General features: G+C 39.2%; 1 protein-coding gene across 2 annotated transcripts in view; it reads left to right on the top strand.

The window, feature by feature from the left end:
- myo9b (myosin IXb) overlaps positions 1 to 26,183 on the top strand; it is a 98,029-nt gene that overhangs the window by 19,710 nt on the left and 52,136 nt on the right. For both annotated transcript variants that reach the window (XM_062023824.1, XM_062023823.1), the window contains exons 4-10: positions 16,287 to 16,381; positions 16,440 to 16,502; positions 16,661 to 16,760; positions 16,905 to 17,005; positions 17,434 to 17,557; positions 21,770 to 21,862; positions 24,455 to 24,571. In XM_062023824.1, the coding sequence (XP_061879808.1) occupies positions 16,287 to 16,381; positions 16,440 to 16,502; positions 16,661 to 16,760; positions 16,905 to 17,005; positions 17,434 to 17,557; positions 21,770 to 21,862; positions 24,455 to 24,571 (693 nt within the window). The remainder of the gene's footprint in view (positions 1 to 16,286; positions 16,382 to 16,439; positions 16,503 to 16,660; positions 16,761 to 16,904; positions 17,006 to 17,433; positions 17,558 to 21,769; positions 21,863 to 24,454; positions 24,572 to 26,183) is intronic.

Genomic DNA, 26,183 nt, shown 5'->3' with positions numbered 1-26,183 from the left:
TTTTGACTTATTAAGAAATGTTTGTTGTTGTGCTCTGTAGTGGTGTGAAACTGTGCTGCACAGTTACTGTACAGTGTTTTTAAATAATATTTTGCACTGTTTTTGTAGCTAAATGAGCTAACAAACAATACAGTATCCAACAATAGAAGGAGCTGTTTGCAACTTGCGCAAAGTTACATTTTTAAAATAAAAAAATATAACGAGAACACTGCCGTTTAGTTTACCGTTAGTGTTTTAAGTGTCTTATATTTTTCATGATTCAGTTTGTTTATTTCGAACATCCATACAATGTAATGCATCACATATTTCCAGTTGTGTCATTACAGCATGTCCAAGAAGGAGTAGGAAGAAGCAGAGCTTATTTAATCCTACCCCTTTTCATATCATAGCTGTTTTGTCCCATTTCTTTGTTCTCTGTTTGGAACAGAACAGTGAATACATAAATATTAAATACATACATAATCATTATCTAATTTTCTTTTTTTAAAGGTTCAAGATATTCATCACAATTGTTCTTCTTTGTACTTTGTGAACACGTGTAGTTTGAACAGTCTCTTCAACTGAATCATATTGGTGCTTTGATTTCTTTACTTAATCCATTTCATAATTTATTTCCACATACTGATATGCTAAAGGTCTTAAGTGTTGTACGTGCATGCATTTTAAATTAGATTTTCCTCTCAGGTTATCTGTCTCCTCTTTTGTTGAGAAGAATTGCTGTACATTCTTGGGTAGCAGGTTATAGTTTGCTTTGTACATCATTTTAGCTGTTTGCAAATGCACCAAGTCGTTGAATTTCAATATTTTTGATTCAATAAATAAAGGGTTTGTATGTTCTCTATATTCAACATTATTGATTATTCTAATTTAATTATTTTGTAACACCGTTAGTGAACGCAGTGCACATTTGTGGTTATTTCCCCATATTTCTACACAATAACTCAGATATGGTAACACTAGTTAGCAGTAAAGAATATGAAGTGATTTTTGATCCAGAACATATTTTGCTTTAGTCATTATTGACTTTATGTTGTATATTTTTTACATGACGTTTCCAGTTCATTTGATCTATTATTACACCCAAACATGCTTTCTTTTACCCTTTCAATGTGTACTCCGTCTATTTGTATTTGTGTTTCTTTCCCTTCTACTGTTACCGAATAGCATTATTTTAGTTTCACTGAGATTCAAAGATAATCTGTTTCTGTCAAACCATCTTTTTTTAATTTGTTCATTTCTGTTATTTGCATTAGCTTCTGTGCGTTCTCTCCTGGACAAAACACAGTTGTATCATCTGCAAATAATACTAACTTTAAGTCCTTTGTAACTTTACAAATGTCGTTTGTATAAAGATTTAACCATTTTGGTCCGAGTATTGATCCCTGAGGTACGCCACAAGATATTTTCAGCTCTGTAGACGTGTTCGCCTAGCTTCACGTATTGCTTCCTGTTGGTTAAGTAGCTTCTTACCTAGTTCAAGACCAATGTTTTGATTCCATACCGTTCTAATTTGTTTATTATGATTGATTGAATCAAATCAGCCCTTTGAGACACTTGTGATTTAGGGCTATATAAGTAAACATTGATTGATTGATTGAAATGCTTTTGGTAAATCCAAAAACACTGCAACAGCACCGGTTTTGCTATCTATTGCATTGGCGATATTTTCCGTTATTTCGATTAATGCCATTGATGTTGAAATGTTTGCTTTGTATCCGTATTGATTGTCTTTCATTTTAATTTTTGAATTTGTGCAATCTCTTGTTAAACAATTTTTTAAATAATTTTAGAACATTTAGGAAGCAGAGAAACACATTTGTAGTTTGTAAACTGGTGTTTGTCTCCAGTCTTACAAATTGGTACGACTTTGGCTATTTTCATTTTATCTGGGAACTTAGATAGTCTGCTGATATGTTAGAGGTTTTGACCTCTCTTCAATAAAATTTTTTTATCAATTCCATTACAATCAGTTTAGTTCTTGGATTTAAATTTTTTTCACAATATTGATGGTTTCCTCTTTTGTCACACCTTCAAGGAACATAGTTGGGATTTCTGTCTATTCAAGTCCTCAACTAACTCAAGATCTGGAATCATTTCCTCCAGATTTGGTCCAATGTTCACAAAGTACTTATTGAAGCTTTCAACTACTGTCATTTTTTACATTTCAATCTGAAAAGTATTTAGGATAATCCTTCTTAGCACCATTTTTTAGTAATGCTATTTAGGATGCACAATGTTGCTCTCATGTTGTTTTTGTTCCAGTCCAATAATTGACTAATATTTTTTCCTACGTGTTCGTAGTATGCCAGTTAGTTTCTTCCCATACGTTTTGAACTTGTCTGCCTCTGTAGATCTTTGTGTTATAAATGTTCTATATAATGTATTCCTCTTATTGGAAGCATTTTTCAGTCCTTTAGTCATCCATGGTTGATTTTTATTTTGCTTCTTAATAAGTTGTTTCAATGGACAATGTTTGTCATAAAGCATTTCGAAAGTATTGAAAAAAAATACCATTTGCATCATGTACATAATTTTCACTGTATATATTATCCCAATTTTGATCTCTCAGATCATTCTTGAAAGCTGTCATACTTTTTTCTGTGTTGTATGTATTTTTGTCATCACTGTTCCTCTTCTTGTAGTTTCTGTCATAAATTATGAAAACTAGCAGATGATCGCTGACGTCGGATATTCGCAGACCACTTGTGGTATTATTATCAGTAAGTGCGGCGCTGTGTCCTGAGATTCTACTTGGCCTTGTGATTTTAGGATATACACTCAGGCTGTACATTGTGTCTATGAAGTCATCTGTGGACTTGTTTGTTAGGGGTCAAGAGGTCAATGTTAAAGTCTCCACAGAAGAAAGTTATTTTTTGACTGATTTCAGTAAAAGTTGCCTTAATCCTGTTCTCAAACGTATCAATGTTTGATTTAGGTGATCTATATATACATCAATATTTAGTTTTTTTCATGACATATTTCAATGGTTATACATTCTTTGTTTTCATTTTTTTATTTAACCAGGAAAAAAAAGCATTTGAGATTAAAAACCAATTTTTCAAGGGAGTCCTGGCCAAGAGGCAGCAAAGTTACACATAAAATTACATTACACATTAAAATGACAGGATGGACATCGAGTAAAACAGTTACAAATAACTGCGGCTCATTCAAATGCTCTGTTTACATTTAAAAGCATTTAAGGATAACAATTCAGCTTCCAGTCTCTTTGTAACATGTTCCAAACACAAGGAATGCATAGACAAAACCTTTTTTCCTCAGCTCAGTGCGAGCAGAAGGGACCGAGAGCAACAGCTGATCTCAGTACATAATAGTTAGTACTTCTCTGTGTAATCCATGTACAAATGTAGGCGGGCAATAGTCCCAGAAGAGCCTTGTAAATAAAAGTGTACCAGTGACACTGTCTCCTTGTGGACAGAGAAGGCCTTCACACCCGAGAGTACAAGTCACAGTGGTGTGTCATGGCTCTATGGTTTGTGATGAACCGCAAAGAAGCATGATAAACAGAGTCGGCAATCTGAAGACAGGAACGAGTAGCATCCATATAAAAAAGATAACCATAATCTAGCACAGATAAAGGTGCTTTTTTACTCTAAAAGAAAAACATCTCGTATTATGGAAGAAAAAAACCAATTAAAATGTTTGTTTCTTCCCCAGTTTATCAATAAAATGTTTACAAGTGAGAGTCATCAATTAAAACACCAAGGTATTTATATTCATGCACCTCTTCTATGATATTCCTTTTAAATAGTGGACACTACTTTTAAGTTTGAGGCACCTTCCTATGATTGGGAAAACAGCATAAGTTTTGTTCTATTTACCAGTATTGAGTAAATGGATGAATTAACAGCCTGTTCAAGAGATTATCCAGAGCAATAAATAATTGTATCGTCTGCATAAAAATGCATATTAGCATCAGAGAAATGTTGTTCAAGATCATTGATGTACAAGACCAATTATTGAGGCCCCGAAACAGATGCCCTCTTATGAACAGTGACAAATTCCAAACAAAGGCCCACGTATTTAATACACTGGGTCCTGTTTTCTAAATAATTTTAAAACCAAGCGACCGTACGAGAGTCCAATGAGAAACCGCCTGCGTTTTAAAGTAACATGGTCTGAATTGTCAAAAGCTTTAGAGAGATCAATAAAAAGCGAGGCACATTACTGTTTTTTTATCAAGCGCTACAATGTCATTTACCACTCTCATTGTGGCGGTTATAGTGCTGTGCTTTTTTCTGAAGCCTGATTTGATATTTATAAAAACAAGACCAGCCACGGTCTCAGGCAACAGAAACATGGAAAAACAATTCCCAGCACCAGAAGAAAGAAGCGCCTTCCTTACTTCCTAGTCCAGGCAGATGGATCGACACGGCGGTCCCTACCAGGCACGACATAAAGAACATGAAGTCTGACAACAGGCGACGCCAGACCGACAAGGACCCAGGACGCCGCAACAGCCGTCAGCACCAGGCTTCCCAGTCCAGGCAGATGGGTCGACACGGTGGCCCCCAAAAGGCACGACACCTGACAGGCTAGGATCCAGGAGGCTTGGATGCTACACCAGCAGTCTGCCTTAGGCTTCCCAGTCCAGGCCGATAAATAGACCCGACGACCTCCAACAGACATGCAGAAGCAGACTTCGTCGGAGCAATAGGCAACAACGCCGTACAGGTCACCAATGCTCAGGACGCAGCAACAATAGTGGGCCTCGGAGCCGTGCTTACAGGTCTCAGGTGTAGATGGACAGGCCCCAGCTGACTGCTGGGTGCAGTCAACGTCCACAATCCTCCACACACAAATGTTTGTAAAAGACTAAAAAATATTAAAAACAACTAAAGATAAATCCAATAAGAATAATAAAAAGACTGAACATGAAACAAATTCTAGTGAGGACAAACACAGACATCACTCAAATCTTTGATTTGGTCACCTATCCTTAACCTTTCTAAGATTTGATCAATAGCTAATGACATTACCAAGTTGTATTTTAAGTTCTTTGTCACGTACACAGCTACTCCCCCTCCGTAATTTGTTGGTTCTGTTTGACCTGATATAATTTCCAGGTCAAAATCCATTCCAATTTTAGCATCTAGCCATGTTTCTGAGATAGCGATAACTTTGAAGGGTTTGTTGAATTGTCCCAAAATATGCTTCAATTTATTGTAGTTTGCATACAAATCTCTGCTGTTTAAATGAATCATTGACAGTTTGTCGACTTTAATATTTTCGTTTATATTGTTGTCCGTGTAATAAAAGCAATTATTCCTGGTATGAAAGAAAACATTTGTATCTGGATTTATATCCTAATCTAAGTCCGGACTATCGTGATCTAGGCTGCTGAAGGTTTTCAGTTCCATATATTCCTGTGCAGCAGTTCTTTGTGTTGCCCTATAATTGTCCATGAGTGAAGATGAATGTGAACCTGAGTAAAGATATTCGTGTTCGGTAATCCCTTGGAGCGTTGTAATTTTGTAGTTAAATATCGATGTTTGTTTTCCGTCAGACTTCATTTATCGTTGTTGTTGTGGTTGCTCTGGTTCTAATATTCGTCCAGATCCTTGATGTCTTTGACAACTAGGACTATTGCTTGGGGAGCTCCACTAACCACGTTAAACCCAGATTCCGAACTAACAAAGGTCTTAACTCATTCTCTTTCTATGCCACATCAATGTGGAATGCGCTCCCAACAGGTATAAAAGAAAGGGCATCTCTATCCTCCTTCAAAACCGCAATAAAAGTTCACCTCCAGGCAGCTACAACCCTAAACTAACACCCTCCCCGGATTGCTAATAATCAAATGTAAACAATCAAATGCAGATACTTTTTCTTATGCCTTCTGATCTCTCTCTCTCTCTCTCTCTCTCTCTCTCTCTCTCTCTCTCTCTCTCTCTATGTCCACTACTTGCTGTCCATATCATACCCCCCCTCCACACCCCTGATTGTAAATAATGCAATGTGATTATCTTGTGTGATGACTGTATTATGATGATAGTATATATCTGATAGTATATATCTGTATCATGAATCAATTTAAGTGGACCCCGACTTAAACAAGTTGAAAAACTTATTCGGGTGTTACCATTTAGTGGTCAATTGTACGGAATATGTACTTCACTGTGCAACCTACTAATAAAAGTCTCAATCAATCAATCAATCAAAGCTTGTGGACACCCATTCAGTTTGATGTAGATTTTGCAGTTGGTGCTCCAAGTTCCCTGAATTTTCCTCCGTTTTCCTCAAGTAGCGTGGTTTCTTTTAATAACTAATTATATTGAATAAAAATTGCTAGGCGGTGCAAGGAATTTGTCTGGCATTCAGGCTGGTCCCTCACACCTGCCTTGGACGACGCACTTGCAGGTAGCGCGTGTACATAACACAAAAACAGTCCAAGAACAATTGGCAGCCATGTTGTTGTGATGACAGAATATACACAGTGCGAGCGCGTGTTATGCACGGTTGTATTTACGCAATCACGGGCTGAAAACGGCTTAGAAAGTTACTGCCCTCGAGGCATGTTGAAGATTGCAAACCACCTCCTTAAGAGGCATGCTTCTAATTGTGCCTCAAATAACTGTGACTACCTCACCTTTGTCTCTACTAGACAATAAAAAGGTAACCATTAATTATGTTGTTAACCAAAAACAGCAGCACCTGTTGACAAAATAGATTGCCTTAATTTTTTGAGTTGGAGCAGGCTACCTCTCTCCAGTCTACTTTTCTGGAAAATTAAGGCCTTTCGTTTTTGTTATTTGTATTTATTTATTTTTAGCTTTTAAAATTTAAAAAAAAAAAAACATATTTCTTTTTCAATTAAAAAAATGCCTCCTTTTAATAAACACCGTACCTTTTTTATATGTAGGTATCTGGTGTCCTATGTAGTTAAAAAGATATACAGTAGGTGAGAGAATGCTAATAATAAACACATTGTTGCACTAACTTTGCTCTCATCTACTTTTCCAAATGTACCTAATGTTATGTCTATTTTTTTAACAGTTTTTTGAGTTATGGTTTGGGTTTATTTCGAACATGCATACAATTACAACGTGATGCATCACAATTTCCACTTTCTCTTTTCAACATGTTCGAAAAGGAGAAGGAAGAAGCCGAGCTTTTTTAATCCTACCCCTTTCCCACTACATTGCAATTGCTACTACTTTTGTTCACATCCTGTTCTAAATTTATTCACAATATACTCCATAAATAACATTAAAAAAAATTATAAATAAAGGATAAATAGTGAGGTAGGTTGTATTTCGTATAGTGCGATAAATAAGATTATCAATAAGTTCAGAATGTTTATCATGGTTCTTCTTCTTTGTACTTTGTAAACACTTTGAGGTGAAGAGTTTCTTAACTTGGATCATATTAGTACACGGTTTGATTTCTTTACTTACACTACCGTTCAAAAGTTTGGGGTCACCCAAGCAATTTTGTGGAATAGCCTTCATTTCTAAGAACAAGAATAGACTGTCGAGTTTCAGATGAAAGTTGTCTTTTTCTGGCCATTTTGAGCATTTAATTGACCCCACAAATGTGATGCTCCAGAAACTCAATCTGCTCAAAAGAAGGTCAGTTGTGTAGCTTCTGTAATGAGCTAAACTGTTTTCAGATGTGTGAACATGATTGCACAAGGGTTTTCTAATCATCAATTAGCCTTCTGAGCCAATGAGCAAACACATTGTACCATTAGAACACTGGAGTGATAGTTGCTGGAAATGGGCCTCTATACACCTATGTAGATATTGCACCAAAAACCAGACATTTGCAGCTAGAATAGTCATTTACCACATTAGCAATGTATAGAGTGTATTTCTTTAAAGTTAAGACTAGTTTAAAGTTATCTTCATTGAAAAGTACAGTGCTTTTCCTTCAAAAATAAGGACATTTCAATGTGACCCCAAACTTTTGAACGGTAGTGTACATCATGTAATTCCACATACTGATGTACGTGCATGCAAATGTTATGAATTACATTTTTCTCTAAGGTTATTGTTGAGTATTAAACTCTGCGACTGGTTTTTTCGGATATTGACCACGTTGGGGTTCCGGTCAGAGAACACACAGTCATCATTTGGACTCCTCCAACTTTAATGGTGCATATTGGTGTAGGTTCATTTAGTTAGTTAGTTAGTATCTGTAAACCACAAGCAAACACCCATCAACATTTATGTCATTTAACTAAACAACAATATATATATATGCCTATATATATGCTCAAAGTAAAATACTAGAGACATAATATACTGCATTTCCACAATGGCATATGAGCTAGCCACATTAGCAGCAGCAATGCTATCCTTAACAGGGAGATGTTAGCTCGTAGCATTCTGACAACACAGCATCAATAATATTATTAAAACACCCCTAAATGTTACACGAACACAGTGATGTCTATTAATAAACTGAATTAGTCTTATATAATAATCAACATACTCACATCGTCAAAGACTAGAGCACCGATTAAACGTAGCAGAGAAAACAAGTCAGCACACATTAACACACGTCAAAAGGGAAGCGGAAGTGACCCCTACAGGAAGGAAGCGGAAGTGACACTGTCATGAAATGCTTCAAAATAAAGTATCTGAAAACGTAGATAAACATGTAGAATTCTTAACAGCCGCCCCCACATTTGTAGAACAAATGTGTAACTACAGGAATTCTTCAAGTGTCCTTACTGTCATCCTCTAAACTTGGAAGTGGGATCAAGCGAGCTACCGGTCTGGTGTAGACTTTACTCTTGACCATTACCTCAGCAGTCCTGACCTGTCCATCTTGACTCGGAATGGTCTTAACCACTCTGCCGATGGGCCACTGTGCTCTTGGAAGTGAAGGGTCCACCATCAGAACTACAGTGTTGATGGTTAAATTTTCAGAAGACCTCTGCCATTTTGACCTGGTCTGCAAAGTGGGTAGATAGCTGCGTATGAAGTGGATCCAAAACTGATCCACAAGTGTTTGACAATGGCGCCATCTCCGCCGCCCCATGACAGCTGGGACGTAAACTACTTGAGGCAGTGCAGAATCCCGCCGCCCCATGAGAAGGATGTTTGGGGTGATTGGGTCCAGATCAGAAACATCAGATGATACGTACCCTAGTGGTTTTGAGTTCAGTATCCCCTCCACTTCTACTAGAGTTGTGTGCAAGACATCTTCTGTGACTGACTGCCCTCCTACTGCGACTTGAAGACTGGCCTTGATGGATCTAATTTCCCGTTCCCATGCCCCACCAAAATGAGGGGCATTTGGAGGGTTAAATTTGAAGTCAATCTGATATTCTGTCAGTTGCTCTCGTAGCTGAGGTTCCATCTCTGCAAACACTGTCCTGAGTTCTCTTTCGGCTCCTCGGAAGTTGGTCCCACAATCTGACAGTACCTCTCTTGGTCTTCCCCTTCTGGCAATGAACCGACGTAGAGCGAGAAGGAATGCATCGGCATCCATGGAGTTGAGAAGCTCGATGTGAACTGCTCGAGTTGTAAGACACTTAAAAACGACACCCCATCGTTTCTCTGATCTTCTGCCCACTTTGACCAGATAAGGTCCAAAACAATCCACACCTGTTGAATGGAAGGGTGGACAGAGAAGTCTGAGGCGTTGTGGTGGCAGATCTGCCATCCTTGGGACTGTCGGTTGAGCTCGCCAGCGTTGACAAGATGGGCAATTGTGCTGATGGTGCCTGACTGCTTGTCGTCCTCGCAGAATCCAGTAATGTCTTCGAAGTTCTGCATACACTCGCTCTGTACCTGGGTGCAGAAGACGTTCGTCCATGTCCTTGATGAGGAGTTTAGTTATCTGATGTTTTGGGTCCAGCACAATAGGATGGATCTCTTCTAAGTCCGAGTTCTGGAGTCGTCGCAGCCTACCCCCAACTCGAATTAACCCTGTAGTTGAGTCCCACTCAGGAGAGAGGCACGCCAGACGACTCTTAGCTGACACTGCGTTCTGTGTTTTAAGAGACATGATGTCTGCGGGAAAGGTTTGAACTTGACATCTTTTCAGCAACAGAAACTCAGCTTCTTGGGAGCTGATTGTCTGACTGTGTGTCGAACCTCCTGGTCCTTCCTGTCCCGCCTGCTGAGTGACTTTTACTAATTCTTTCCAGGTATTGAATAGAAAAGCATCCGGAATATTATTGTCGCTTTGCACTACTGCAAGACCACAGAAGGTGATGCTCTTTAGTTCGGATGAAGTCAGGGATGAATGTTTCTCCGGTCTTTTTGGCCAGTATTCCGCACTTTGCCTGAGAAATGTGGGTCCTTGACTCCAGCGCCCGTCCTCCGCAAGTTCCAGAAGTGGTTTCCCCCTGGTGATGTCATCAGCAGGATTGTTGTGGGTGTCCACATACCGCCAGGATTGTCGATCCGTCAGCTCCTGTATCTCTGAGACACGCGTTCCAACAAAGACCTTGAAGCGGCAGGAGTCCGACTGGAGCCACTCCAGAACCGTGGTGGAATCCGACCACAGTGTTGTCTTTTGAAGAGGGAGGGTCATCTCTGTCTTTAAAACCTTGGCAAGCTGAGCTCCAGCTAATGCTGCACAGAGCTCCAGGCGAGGCATGGATTGTTGTCTTTTTGGAGCTACCCTTGATCTTGCCATAACGAACGAGGTGAGAATGACATCTTTAGTCTGTAGTCTGACATAAGCAACTGCTCCATATGCTCGTTCAGAGGCATCACAAAAGATGTGCAGATCATACTCATAACCAGTGGTTGGGATTGGTGTGTAGCAGCGTGGTATAGATAATTTATCTAGATGTTGGAGCTCACTCTCCCACCGCTTCCAGGCCTCCTGCAGGGCTCGCGGTAAGTCGGAGTCATCCCAGCTTCTCTGCTTGGACCATAGCTGCTGAATGAGAACCTTGGCGCGGGTCGTATACGGTACTATAAACCCCAGGGGGTCATACTGGCTGGCTAGCACCTGATATGCAGTCCTCATGGTCAATATGGTATGTTCGATGTTTCTACATTGGTAGCTAAGGGTGTCAGTAGCACAGTTCCATCTCAGGCCTAAAGCAGGCTCTTGTGGCTCAATTCGGTTCTGGCTTAGCCACTGCTCTGTGGTAGTTGATCTTCCTTCAGGCGGGACTTGGGCTAACACCTCTGGTTGGTTACTTGCCCATTGTCGGAGGTCAAATCCTCCTTCTGCCATCAGTTTGCGCAACTGAGTCACCTGCTGTGCAGCCTCAGATAGGTCGGTGAAACTCTTTAAGCAATTATCCACATAGAAACTTTGCTCCACTGATTTAAGAAGTCCTGGATGGTTGTGTTGGTGATTCCGAGCATGTTGCTGCAGAGCAAATATTGCACAGCACGGGCTGCATGTCGTTCCGAATGGGAGCACTTGCCATTCATAAACGTCTGGTGGGTCTTCGCTGCGCAAATCTCTCCAGATAAAACGAAGGAGTGGTCTATCTTCAGGGAGAAGACGGATCTGATGAAACATTGCTCGGATATCTCCACTCACAGCTACCTGGTGCTGTCTGAACCGAAGAAGAACACCTAGCAAGGATGGTCCCAGGGTAGGCCCAGGGAGGAGTTGGTCGTTCACAGACACTCCCTGATGTCGAAACGAGCAGTTGAAGACAAGTCTTGCCTTCTCATTGTGGAACACGAGATGATAGGGAAGATACCACGCTTCATTGGACTGTTCCGTCTCTTCATGCGAGAGCTTCTTGACATACCCTGCTTGAATGAGCTTAGCGATCTCAGCAGAAAAGGAAGTGACTTTCTCTGGATTCTTCTTGAGCCTTTTCTCTGTGCTTCTCAAGTGAGCCATAACGGTGGATATGGAACTGTTGAGTTTAGGCATATCTTTCTTTCTTAGGAGGGGTGTTGCATAGCGCTGGACACCCTCTATGTCGACTCGCTGAGTTCTTGTCTCCAATAAGGTGATTGCTTCCTGATCTTCACGAGAGCGAACAACCATCTTTTCGTTCCTGAAAGGCAAAACATCAAGTTGCCATAACTTTTCCACATTACGAAACAAGATGTCATTGGGAGTGGCAAGTGAGGTAAAGAGACACAATTGTGTTGAGCTCTGTCCTTGTGTTCTTTCCTCCGCCCCTTGTAAAGTCCATCCAAGTGCTGTGTGGATGGCTATGGGTCCTCCATTATTTCCCTGACGGACTGGCTTCGTGGCAGTGATCAGGTGCACATTGTCTGACCCAATTAACACTAGGGGGCGTGCATTGGAGAATGGTTGCAACGAAATCCCACGTAGATGTGTGTACTTCCTCTGAAGTCTCTGAACTGGGTAGGTCTGCTCCATCAGATCCAGACCTTGTGCAGTAAACGCACCTTGCACTTGGTAACGTTTCCCTGGGTTCTTTATAGGGGAAATCTCAAAGTCAACTGTTAAACCCTTGAGGTGGGTAAGGTCTGTGCGCACGGTGCGCAGGGCAAGGATTTCATGTTGGCCATGCAAGTGTAGATGTTGTGCTGCGTCAGGTAAAATCATAGTTCGTTGAGCCCCATCATCTAAGACGGCAAATGTCTCCATTGATTTTGAATTATGATGCAGCAGTACAGGAACAACTTTCAGGAGCACTCTACTTGAGGTGATGCTGGGAGTCAAATAGACACGACTCTCTGTGGGAGTCATCTGGGTGTCTTCAGTATACCGTTGAGCTACATTGTGGAGAACTTGGAGGTGGATACCATTGCAGTCGCTGCAGGGCTTCTTGAGAGTACATGCGTCGGGTGCATGAGCACGTGCACATCTCCAGCATCGTCCTTCTTCTACTATCCATTTGTCCAGGTGCGCCGCAGAATGTTTTCTGATCTGTTGACAGCGACCAATATAGTGTTCCTTGCTATTGCAGAAGAGACAATGCATTTTGTTAACTTTGTTGGTGTCAGCAAGAGCGTGCTTAGTGGAGGCACCCTGTCGTGTTGGTGCTGCTCCAAGATATACAGCTGTAGCTTGACCTTTGACCCTGAAGATACTTTTTTCTGTTGCGCTCCCCGAGGGCTTCTCCTGTTGATAGCGTTGCACCAATCTGCTGGAAAGGCGCTGCTGTTGTGCTTTACCTTGAAGCCATCCATTTAGGTCCTGCAGGTTGTAGGGGTTCAGACTTGTGCCATTTAATTTGCCTTGTAACTGTAGATGCTCGATGAACCCATCTCTGTGGTACTTTGGCAGCTTGCTAAGTAGGCGATCGACATGTGAGCAGCAGTTCAGTTCCATGCCTTGTGGTCCCTCTAAGGAGAGCAGCATGCTTACTAGGAGATGGACTCGCAGAGCAAAGCTCTGAAAGGTGCGGGCATCAGTCGGCTTGACATCTGGGGAGGTCAGAATGGCAGCTATTTCGCTTTGAGCAAGCTGATGTGGCTGACCATACTGGAACTGCAAAGCTTGCATGGTGGCTGTATATGGGTATGGATGGTGGCGGCACGACTGACCTATCATTTGTGCTTCGGGAAGCTTGAGATGTTCAAGTAGCACATGATATTTATAATTCTCACTTAAGTCTGGATGGGGTTCGAGTAGGTTACAAAGAGCAAGCTTGAGGTTAGCAAACTCTCTTTCACTATCTGCAGTAAAATCTGGAATTTTAGGTTGTGGCACACCGTAAGTTGAGCGTTGTGACACACCATATGTTGAGCGTTGTGACAAGTTAGTGGGTAATGGGGGAACATTGTGACTTGACAGCATCTGTGGCTGATAGACTGTGGGCATGCTACCCTCTAGTGGTGAAGTGTATAATGGGTACTGAGGTGTTGTTACTGCTGTGAGCCCGGGGAGGTAATGAGTTACGTTTGCACCTGAGTGAGCGTCAGGTATTGCAGGTGGAAAGGGATGACTGAGCACATTCAGGGGGTTGTAAGAAGCAACTGCAGGTGTACAAGTTGCTGTAGTGCGTTGATGATCGGCTGGTTGGATGCATTCTCCAGATTTTCCACAGTGCTGAGGGGGGCCCTTTGGTCGTAGTAATAATGTGTCCTGGCTGGGGAGTTGTTCCTGATGTACAGCAGGCAACACCATTCTATATGAAGCAACAGAGGAGGGGGAGCTTGGGCATTGTGGTGAGAATGCTTGTGTTAATGTAAGTGGGGAAGCAGCTCTCTCACGTGCAGCTGCGGGAATGATGTCCACTTTATTAGTTTCATTCCCTGACACTGAATGTGTGCTTGCTGTTATGCATCCCCCGAGTGGAGGCTTTACAAAGTGCAGCTGCTTTGTTACTCGTTCAGGTGAGGGAGTATGTGAAATGGAAATTGCAGCACAACTGTCACTCACTGAAGGAGGTTGTGCTGGTGTAGGCTCCGTGTCCATATGAAGGTCATTTCCGTCCATTTCTTCTTCCATGAGGAAGGACGATATGTGTTCCATCAGCTGTTGCCGTCGCCGTTGTCTGCTCTCATATTGGCGGAGTTTAACAGTAAGTCGAGTAATTTCGTCCGTCTCCTCCTTTTCCTTTACTGATACTGATTCCATTAGTTTCCTGAGTGAAGAAACATTCAGCATGTCGACTGACGTGGCACGATGTGAGGTTACTTGGTCATCTATTTGAAGCAATGCATCTGCTTGGCTACTGTTCACTGCGGCTGCTGCTCCTCTCTGCTCCTCCATCTCGGCAGGGGGGGAGGAAAGGGCAGGTCGGTGCACATTATAGGCAAGGATGTAGTCTTCAAGATGTTTTGGGGTGCGGCGTTCCCTCACCGATCGGTCTCGTACATCAGGATGGAATGGAGACGCAGATTCATCCTCTGATGACATTTCCATTGTAGCCAATTATATCCGGCTCGAAGGACCTTTGTTGAGTATTAAACTCTGCGACTGGTTTTTTCGGATATTGACCACGTTGGGGTTCCGGTCAGAGAACACACAGTCATCATTTGGACTCCTCCAACTTTAATGGTGCATATTGGTGTAGGTTCATTTAGTTAGTTAGTTAGTATCTGTAAACCACAAGCAAACACCCATCAACATTTATGTCATTTAACTAAACAACAATATATATATATGCCTATATATATGCTCAAAGTAAAATACTAGAGACATAATATACTGCATTTCCACAATGGCATATGAGCTAGCCACATTAGCAGCAGCAATGCTATCCTTAACAGGGAGATGTTAGCTCGTAGCATTCTGACAACACAGCATCAATAATATTATTAAAACACCCCTAAATGTTACACGAACACAGTGATGTCTATTAATAAACTGAATTAGTCTTATATAATAATCAACATACTCACATCGTCAAAGACTAGAGCACCGATTAAACGTAGCAGAGAAAACAAGTCAGCACACATTAACACACGTCAAAAGGGAAGCGGAAGTGACCCCTACAGGAAGGAAGCGGAAGTGACACTGTCATGAAATGCTTCAAAATAAAGTATCTGAAAACGTAGATAAACATGTAGAATTCTTAACAGTTATATTTCTCCTCTTTTGTTGACAATAATTGCTGTAGGTTCTTGGGTAGCAGGTTATAGTTTGCTTTGTGCATAGTTTTAGCTGTTTGCAAATTCACTACTGTGGAATTTCAGTATTTTCGATTCAACAAATAAAGGGTTTGAGTTTTCTCTCAATCCAACATGATTCTAACCGATCTTTTTTGTAACACGACTGGTGACTGAAGTGTACTTTTGTAGTTATTTCTACACAATAACTCAGATATGGCAACACTAGCGAGCAATGGAGAATATCAAGTGATTTTTGGTCCAATACATCCATCCATCCATTTCCTACCGCTTGTCCTTAGTTACCTTTATTCATTATTGATGTATTTCTTGCAACCTTATGTTGTATATTTTGAGATTTCATTTATCATCAATCATTATACCTAGAAATGTAATGTCTTTCAATGTCTACCTCGTCTTTTTGTATTTGTCTGACTTTCTCTTCTACTGTTACCAAATAGCATTATTTCAGTTTTACTGAGCTTTAAGGATAGTCTGTTTTTGTCAAATCGTCTTTTTAATTTATTAATTTCTTCTTTTATTATTTGTATTCTTATTGTATTCTGTGTGTTCTCCGATGGGGAAAAAACGCTGTTGTATCGCTCAAATAATACTAACTTTAAGTATTTTGTAACTTTACCAATGGCATTTATATAAAGATTAAGTTAAAGTTAAAGTACCAATGATTGTCACACACACACTAGGTGTGGTGAAATTTGTCCTCTGCATTTGACCCTGCATTAAACAATTTTGGTCCAAGTATTGATCCCTGTGGTACGCCACGTTTTTTTGTTTGTTTGTTTTTTGTTCTTCTTGACTGTAAAAAAAAAAAAAGATGATTTTCTGTGTCTCAAACAGGCTTTTGGCAACGCAAAGACACAAGAGAACGACAACTCCAGTCGCTTTGGGAAATTTATCCAGCTTAACTATCTGGAGAGCGGCGTAATCCGAGGGTAAGAGGTTGCAGCAATTATGTTCTAAGGCAAAGCAGTAATGGTCTTGTCTCCTCAGGGCAGTTATCAGGAAGTACCTACTTGAAAAATGCCGCCTGGTTCGCAGAAATAAAAGGGAGAGGTAAGAGTGAAATACAGCTCTTTTAGTGGAGGCTTCATAAAATCTGTTTGCTCACATTCTTTTAATGAGCGTACATTTGTTACACACTTTATGATAGTGAAATGTTTAGTCAATAGCAGTGGTGGTTAACTATGCATGGTGACCCCTAAAACCCATAGGAACTACCACGTCTTCTACTACCTGCTGGTGGGAGCGTCCAAAGACGAACAGGAGGAATTCCGTCTGTTGGCGCCCCAGGATTATGTCTACCTCAAGCAGGTACCTTTGCTCTGTACACTGTGGTGGGGCAGGGAATGTTTTTGCAACACAAACTGAAAAATACTTTGTCTACCAATTGTCATGATTGTCATGCTGTTTTGTCCCCAACACTGACCAAACTTATGTCATCTCTTTGTCCTTTAGGAAGATCTTCAATTGGACGATGACGCAAAGCTCGGACATGAGTACAAGAGGCTTCATCAAGCCATGGAAATGGTTGGCTTCCTGCCCTCCACTAAGAAACAGTAGGTCTGATCACTGACACGCCAGTTAGGTCCTGAATTACAAGTTTTAGTCTGATAAAAACCCAAACATTCCAGGCGCACCAAGAAACCTAGTCATTATTTTTAGTCAAAGGGTCTTGGCGCTCTGTGTGAGCAAAACGACGTCAACATGTGACTAATTTTACCCCGTCTGGCTTCTGCCGTCTATCCTGGTGTAAGCGACAAGTCCAAGCTCGTCGAGTCGAGCCGGAGAAAAATGTGGCGTTTGTGCTGCAAAGTTCTATCAGGTTGGATATGATGCTGAGTGACAACATGAAGCCAGATAATGTCCATCAGTTGGAAGGTTGAGCAAAAAGACTCACGCGCTGCCAATGTTTCCTTCTGGTTGGCACATGTAAAGACGACATACGTTTACACCACATTCATTGAAAGTGTGTGTTTGTGTGCAGCATATTTTCCACCCTTTCCGCCATCTTGCTCTTGGGCAACGTGAGCTTTACTCCGTCAGAGAACAGTGGCGCTCTGGAGGTTGGACCAGCTGACGTTTTGTCCACGTTGTCGCAGCTTCTCAAGGTATGTTAACACCTTCAACTAAAGATGCTCTATTTGGATATGAAGGGTCAAATGGGACAAATTAAATGCATAAATATTTAAATGTGTCAGTTAATTATAAATGGAATTAAAAATGTTAATGTAATATTTGTCATTGATTGAATGTAAAATAACATTTAATTATTTAATTCAATATTTAACTAAATATTTAATCCATCCATCCATCCATTTTCTATACCGCTATCCTCACTAATGTCGCGCCTATCTCAGCTAACTTTGGGGCGAGAGGCGGGGTGCACCCTAGACTGGTCGCCAGCCAATTGCGGGGCACATATAGACAAACAATCACATACACTCACTTTTTTTTTTTTTTTCATTTTTATTTATCTCCTTCATTAATGTGCATCTTTGATCGATAGACAATTATACCTCAATTATTCAATTATACATTTACACACCAATGCCTGAGAAGGTGCAGGATGAAGAAAAATCTTATATTTTCCTGCCCCCTTCAACATAATACGTAGTCTTACTTAATGGATATCATATAAACCAGTGGTCACCAACCACCGGGTCGCGGCCCGGTACCGGTCCGCGGACCGATTGGTACCGGGCCGCACAAGAATTAAATTTAAAAAAAAATAATTTATTATTTAAAAAAAAAAAAAATTTATGAAATCAACATAAAAAACACAATATATACATTCTATATCAATATAGATCAATACAGCCTGCAGGGATACAGTCCGTAAGCACACATGATTGTATTTATTTATGTAAAAAAAAATTTTTTTTTTTTTTTTTTTTTTTTTAAATACACCCCCATATACACCAGAATTAATAAATATTATGTTGGTGTGTTCTAAGTAATCTACTTTATGAATAATCCTTATAGCTCTTTTCATAACTATACCTGCATTAGGCCTATTCCCATAATCTCCAATTTGTGTAAAAGCATGTAGAGAGTTTTAGTTGATATTTTGACCGACAAAGTGGCCAGTGAACTAGACCCTCAGTTCGCCTACACGGAAAGGGGCACTGATGATGCTGTGCTGACGTTGTTAGATGCTATCACAAAGCAGCTGTCAGTCACTAAAGCATATGCCAGGGTTTTATTAGTAGATTTTAGTGCAGCTTTTAACTCCATAAAATTACACATTCTTTTTAAAGGACAACTGCGCTTTTTTTGGAATTTCGCCTATTGTTGACAATCCTTATGAGATACAAGAAGACAAAAGTTTTTTTTTCCACATTCTAACATATAAAAATCGGAGATCACAGAGACAAAAATAATAATACAAAATGTTTTTATTTGTATTTTTTTTAACTTGGGACTTTCCGCGGGGCGTAGTTTGGAGACCCCTAGCATAGAGGATGTGAGTCGTCTGCAAGAATCCTCTGAGCTTTCCTCCGAGTCCTGTCAGTCTATAAGTGTCCCAGGGACTTCTGGGGTTGTCCCCACAATTTTACCAGCCATTTGAACTCTTCTGTGTAGTTTATATTTACACTTACAAGTCAAGTGACCAAAACAAGCACAGCGATAAAATGTTAAAACACTCTCAATGTGTGCGCTATAAACAAGTTCTAAAATGCTTGGACTGACACAAAGACCGCTTAACCTTTTTAGAAGATCTTTGTGTCAGTCCAAAAAGTTTGGTCACTTGACTTGTAAGTGTAAATATGAACTACACAAAATAGTTAATATGGCTGGTAAAATTGTGGGGACAACCCCAGAAGTCCCTGGGACACTTATACACTGACAGGATGAGGAGGAAAGCTCAGAGGATTCTTGCAGACGACTCACATCCTCTATGCCAGGGGCCCCCAAACTACGCCCCGCGGAAAGACCCAAATTAAAAAAATAAAAATAAACATATTTTTATTACTTTTTTTTTTTTTTTTAATCTGTCCTTTCTAATCCATTTTCTACCGCTTGTTACTTTCAGGGTCTCGTAGCTACTCAGGGAAATCATATTGTCTAAAAATGCATTTTTAACCCAATGTGGCCCCCCGAGTCAAAAAGTTTGGGGACCCCTACTCTATGCGGTCAGTTTGAACCCAGACTTTGTGGCTTACATGCTAATCACTAGTCCACCTTTTGGCCTAATTACAGTACTAAATAATGGGTATTAATAAAACAATGAAATCAGTATTGAATAAAATGATTATTTAATTATTTATTTAATTACTGATTTAGTTAAGTGATTATTTAATGATTAAATGATTATTTAATAATTTAACTACTGATTTCAATAGATTAGATTTAGATTTAATGGTCCCCGTTGGGGAAATTAATTTTCACTGCCGTACATTTAAACAATAGACATTACACATCACAAACAAAAATTACAAAAAGACATCATACATGACCAACACATTTACAGGCTTGTTGGACAGGTCGGCCGGGCCTGCTGTTTAGGGCGGCTATAGCTGCAGGGATAAGGCTTTTCCCGAGGCGGGTCCTCTGGAATTTGATAGATTCAATTAATTATTTCATTAATTATTTTATAATTAAACTCAGCCATCAAAGTCAGTGGGTGGAGCTAACAGGAGTCTGGCGTGCTGATTGCTTTGGTCTGAAGCCCAGAACTTTGGAAGTCTTTCAAAACGTGACAGCGAATGAGAATATCCATCTTTCCATCCATTTTTGTACTGCTTGTCCCTTTCGGGATCGCAGGGGGGCTGGATCCTATCCCACCTGCACTTGGGCGGAAGACTTGAGACAGGTCGCCACTCCTACTTTTTTGGGAGTTGGTGATTGATAGTTTAGACCAGGGGTCACCAACCTTTTTGAAACCAAGAGCTAAATCTTGGGTAGTGATTAATGCGAAGGGCTATCAGTTTGATACACACTTAAATAAATTGCCAGAAATAGCCAATTTGCTCAATTTACCTTTAACTCTATGTTATTATTAATAATTAATGGTATTTATCTTTGTGGAAACACTGATCATCTTAATGATGTCTCACAATAAATATATATAGAAACAGATAAATATCAATATGCAACACTTTATTTTTATATTTTCTCTAAGTGCACATTTTTCATATTGAACATTTTCAAATGATCACTTCTAAGACAGTCTTGTGAAATCACAATATCCCATTTTAACTAGCTAGCCGCTAACATTTTTTTAACAAATCATGAATTACTTTGCACCATGTTTGTACACTCATGTAAAATACAAAAGTCAACTCTCAAATTTTTAAATAAATCATGTCACACTTTGAACTGGACACCAAATCTGATATCTGTTTCTTTGTCAGTTAGTGAAGACCAAGTCTTTAAAATATTTTCTTGGATTTTCAAATTCTATTTGAGTTTTGTCTCTCTTAGAATTAAAAATGTCGAGCAAAGCGAGACCAGCTTGCTAGTAAATAAATAACATTTAAAAAATAGAGGCAGCTCACTGGTAAGTGCTGCTATTTGAGCTATTTTTAGAACAGGCCAGCGGGCTACTCATCTGGTCCTTACGGGCTACCTGGTGCCAGCGGGCACCGCGTTGGTGACACCTGGTTTAGACCTTGCAAAGTACATTCAAAGCAAAACCTGCTGGCGCAGGGCATGGAGCAGGTCAGAGTTATTTCTCACACTTTTAGACCGACCAGTAGCCTACTTCTCTGGTTGAATTTCCACAGACAAGAAGGAGTGCCGGTAACCAATCAGGTGTTGGGATCCGCCCACTGACTTTGCATCTGTGTTTGAGAGATCAGATAAATTCATCAACCCGACACTCTGGCTCATGAAATAATTAAGTAAATCCTAGAATAATTCATTAAACAGTGAAACAATTAAATAAATGATGAAATAATCAATTAAATATGACACAATACTTAACAACAAATGTGTGAAGTGAATGAATAATGGGTTCCCAGTTGTCATTGTAAAGCACTTTGTCTAGAAAAGTCCTATATAAATCTGATCCATTATTATAATCAAATCAATAATTAAAAATAAATATAGAAATTATAATTAAATTCATTATTAAATGGAATTTTACATTAAATACATTAATGAGATATTTAATAACACATTTATGTATTTAGTTAAAATTAGAATTAAATAGTGGCACATTTTCGTAATTATTGAAATATTTATGTATTTAATTAAACACTGTTAGGAATGACTTCTTACTCTGATGTGTTGCATTGTGTTTTAGCCTTTTCTGCTTGGCAAACGTTGCAAATTATATTTAAAAAAAACATCAACGTAGATGGTTTTGTACATTCCAGGTCAAAAAGGAGCTGCTTGTAAAGACTCTGACCGAGAGGAGAATATCAACCAACAGCGGCACAGTGTTTTCACAATACACACTACTGGAGGAGGTACTTACTCATTGGGTGTATTGTTTTGGTTTAAGGTTACTTTTTTTTTTTTGTAACTGGAGTTATGAGTACAGTGAAACCTCGATTTACGAACTTAATCGGTTCTTGACCAGGATTCGTAAATAGCAACATTTGTGTAGTGAAGCAAATTTCTCTATAAGAAACCATGTAAATATGAATTATGGGTTCTTGACTTGACAAAAGTCCACATTTCAGAGAAGGTTTTTACACTTTGAACACAATATAAAGTACTATACAGTACTGTGTATAAAACAAACATAACAAGGGGTTGAAGAATGAACTATCTCTGACAGTATAGCTCGGTTGGTAGAGTGGCCGTGCCAGCAACTTGAGGGTTCCAGGTTCGATCCCCGCTTCCGCCATCCTACTCACTGCCGTTGTGTCCTTGGGCAAGACACTTTACCCACCTGCTCCCAGTGCCACCCACACTGGTTTAAATGTAACTTGGATATTGGGTTTTACTATGTAAAAGCGCTTTGAGTCACTAGAGAAAAGCGCTATATAAATATAATTCACTTCACTCACTTCTGACAATCAAATAACACCAGCAACAAGCAGAAGTCCCTTTGCTGCCCTCACAAATGATCTGAAAGCACAAAAATCCTTAACTTTAACAACCAAATTGCTACAATAATAAACATTTAAAAAAGTAATATCCCTTTTTTATCTTGTCGTTGGCGAACATGCAGCTTTAATGGAGCAGGGAGCAGGCTGACACGTGGGGGAGAAGGGAGTGCGAGTGTGTGTGCTGAAAGACATAAAAGACTCGTTTGTCATTCAGCACATAGCAGGACATTGGCTTGTGTCCTGCTAGTGCCTTCTCCTCCGCTGTCATATAAGTCTGCTTTTGCATCTTTTTTCAGAAAAGTCCAATCTCATCGCAATTCAAACTTGCTGTGGTACGAAGCTTGCTTCATCGATACTCCTGTACTTTCAAGGAGTAAATATATATAACAGTGTTTCCCACACATTCATTTATTTGTGGCGGCCCGCCACGAAAGAATTACGTCCGCCACAAATTAAAAAAAAAAAAAAATATATATATTTTTATTTTTATTTTTTTGTTGTTGTTGTTGTTGTTTTTTTTGTCCTGTCCAGCTTCTCAGGCAAATCATATAGTTGATGTAGATGCCCATATAGGCTGTTCAGATTTACTTTACAAAAGAGAAGTGTAGGATACTTCTCTTGTTGCCTTATTTGTATTTGACCACTACTGTTTTCTGTTTATTTGTTACTGACTGTGGCAGGACACCTCTGCCCCTGTTTCACTTTATGTTGCTGGTAAATAATATGGTTGTAGTAGTAGGCTAAAGTTAAATTATTTAGTATGCACTAATTAAAGGGGCAGAGCTTTAAGAGACATTTTAGCTTTTATATTTTATAAGATATATTTTTTGTAAGAACCACAATTAATAAATATATTTCAGTGAATAACTTATTGTTCAAATCTGTATATAAATATGTACATAAAGTGTTGTAATTATATTGTAAAATGGATGGATGGATGGATGGACGTTTAAAACAAAACTGTTATTATTAATTAGTAAGTATACATTTTTTGAGCCTTTTTAGAGAAAATCATAGCATTGTAGTAAATTATGCAAATTACTCGATGATGTCAGGGGTACCACGCCCATAGCCACGCCCCCACCGCCACAGGTATCTTGGCAGTTTATGGGAAACACTGTATAAATATATATATATATATATATATTTATTATTTTTTTAATATATATATATATATATATGTATTTATATATATATATATATATATATATATATATATATATATATATATATATATATATATATATATATATATATATTTTAGTTTTTTTTATTTTAATTTTTTATATATATTATTTTAATTTTAATTTTTTAATTTTTTTTCATTATTTTTTATTTTTTTTAAGTCCGCAACAATTCCCTTCTTTCCACGGTTGTCTTTTTGGAATGCATATTGTATTTATTTTATTTTATTTTTTTTAGAAAAATCAATCAATCAATCAATCAATTTTTATTTATATAGCCCTAAATCACAAGTGTCTCAAAGGGCTGCACAAGCCACAACGACATCCTAGGTTCAGAGCCCACATAAGGGCAAGGAAAAACTCACAACCCAGTGGGACGTTGATGCGAATGACTATGAGTAACCTTGGAGAGGACCGCAGATGTGAAGTGAAGTGAATTACATTTATATAGCGCTTTTTCTCAAGTGACTCAAAGCGCTTTACATAGTGAAACCCAATATCTAAGTTACATTCAAACCAGTGTGGGTGGCACTGGGAGCAGGTGGGTAAAGTGTCTTGCCCAAGGACACAACGGCAGTGACTAGGATGGCGGAAGCGGGGATCGAACCTGCAACCCTCAAGTTGCTGGCACGGCCGCTCTACCAACCGAGCTATACCGCCCCCTTGTGTGGGTGACACATCTGCTGTGAAGCGTTGGTAGGCAGAGAAATGGTTCGCGCACACAAGCATATTTGGCTAGATCTAATGGTTCGTAAATCAAAACGTTTGCTAAAACAGAGTTTTGTAAATCGAGGTTGAAATGTATTTGTTTTGTTTCAAGGCCACATCCGCGCGTGACTCCATGGCAAAGTCTTTGTACGGCGCTCTGTTTGACTGGATCGTCCTTCACATCAACCACGCTCTGGTCAACAGGCGTGACATGGAGGAGTCCATTTGTGTAAGTCAAAGCTTCAAGTCCGGGGTTGGGTCGAACAACTCCTCCAAAATAAATGATGTTTCATTCACATTGCAGCCGCAAACTTTAACAGCTGTATTCAATCCTTGGCTTTGGTGCAGGTCTGCAGGTGGTTTGATGTTATATTGGACATTAGGGTATTTTACTTAATGGTCTTTTATGTTATGGTGTTACTTTCAAATGTGTTACATTATGTTGCATTACATTAAGTTACATTACCTTACGTTATGGTATATCATGATTTGGAATGACAGGTTATTTTATGGCATGGTACACAATCTCATGGCATGTTACATGCCTTTACGTTATGGCATGTTATGAACTTGTGACATGTTTCCTTTTGGTATGTTATTTTACGATAAGGCCTCTTACGTAATTGTATGTTAGCTATATATAATGTTCTAATAGATTATGGTGTACACTGCAAAAAGGTCTTTTCAAAAACACGAAAAAAAAATTAGGGGTATTTTATTTGAACTAAGCAAAATTATCTGCCAATAGAACAAGAAAATTCGGCTTGTCAAGACTTTCCAAAACAAGTACAATTAGCTAACCTCAATGAACCCAAAAATACCTTAAAATAAGTATATTCTCACTAATTACAACTTTCTTGGTCGAAAAAAAAGACCTTTTTGCTCAATATGTTGACAAATATTCTTAAATGAAGTAAATGCTAGTGCCATTATCTTGACATAATGATATGCACTCTGCATCATGATTTTTTTTTCATGCTTGAAGTAAGAAATGATGACTTTAAAAAAGTAGTTTTCTACTTGTGAGTGTTGATGACACAGCTTTGCAACAGTTGATATTCTAGTTTCAAGCATGTTTTACTCAATATAGGTCATCAAATCTCAGCAACAAGCTGTAATATCTTACTGAGATCATTTAGGACCAAAACACTTAAAACAAGTAAAACACTCTAACATAAAATCTGCTTAGTGAGATGAATTATCTTATTAGACAGAAAATAAGCAAATATCACCCTTATTTGAGATATTTAATCATATTTCAGATTTCAGTTTTTGCAGTGTAGTAGTCCCGTTGGGTTATGTTATCATACATGGTGTTATGTCATGGTTTGTTAATGTTACATCATAGCACTTAATGACATGTTACATATTTGTATGTTACCTGTACTGTAATAATGTTGGATTTTGATGTTTTGGTTCTGTTATGTTACGCTATCATCCACAGCATTATGTTATGACATATTATTACGTATTTTGGTGGGTTAGTTTCGTTTTGTTACATTTTAATACGTGCTGTTGTGTTATGGTATGTCACATCATGAAAATTTATGTAATGGTATGATTATAGCTACCGTATTTTTCGGAGTATAAGTCGCTCCGGAGTATAAGTCGCACCGGCCGAAAATGCATAATAAAGAAGGAAAAAAACATATATATAAGTCGCACTGGAGTATAAGTCGCATTTTTTGGGGGAAATTTATTTGATAAAAGCCAACACCAAGAATAGACATTTGAAAGGCAATTTAAAATAAATCAAGAATAGTGAACAACAGGCTGAATAAGTGTACGTTATATGAGGCGTAAATAAGCAACTGAGAAGGTGCCTGGTATGTTAACGTAAC

This window comes from Entelurus aequoreus, linkage group LG16 (assembly GCF_033978785.1).
Source record: "Entelurus aequoreus isolate RoL-2023_Sb linkage group LG16, RoL_Eaeq_v1.1, whole genome shotgun sequence".
Lineage (NCBI taxonomy): Eukaryota > Metazoa > Chordata > Actinopteri > Syngnathiformes > Syngnathidae > Entelurus > Entelurus aequoreus.
Note: the sequence above shows the minus strand (reverse complement) of the source record. Positions and strands in the feature narration are given on the sequence as shown.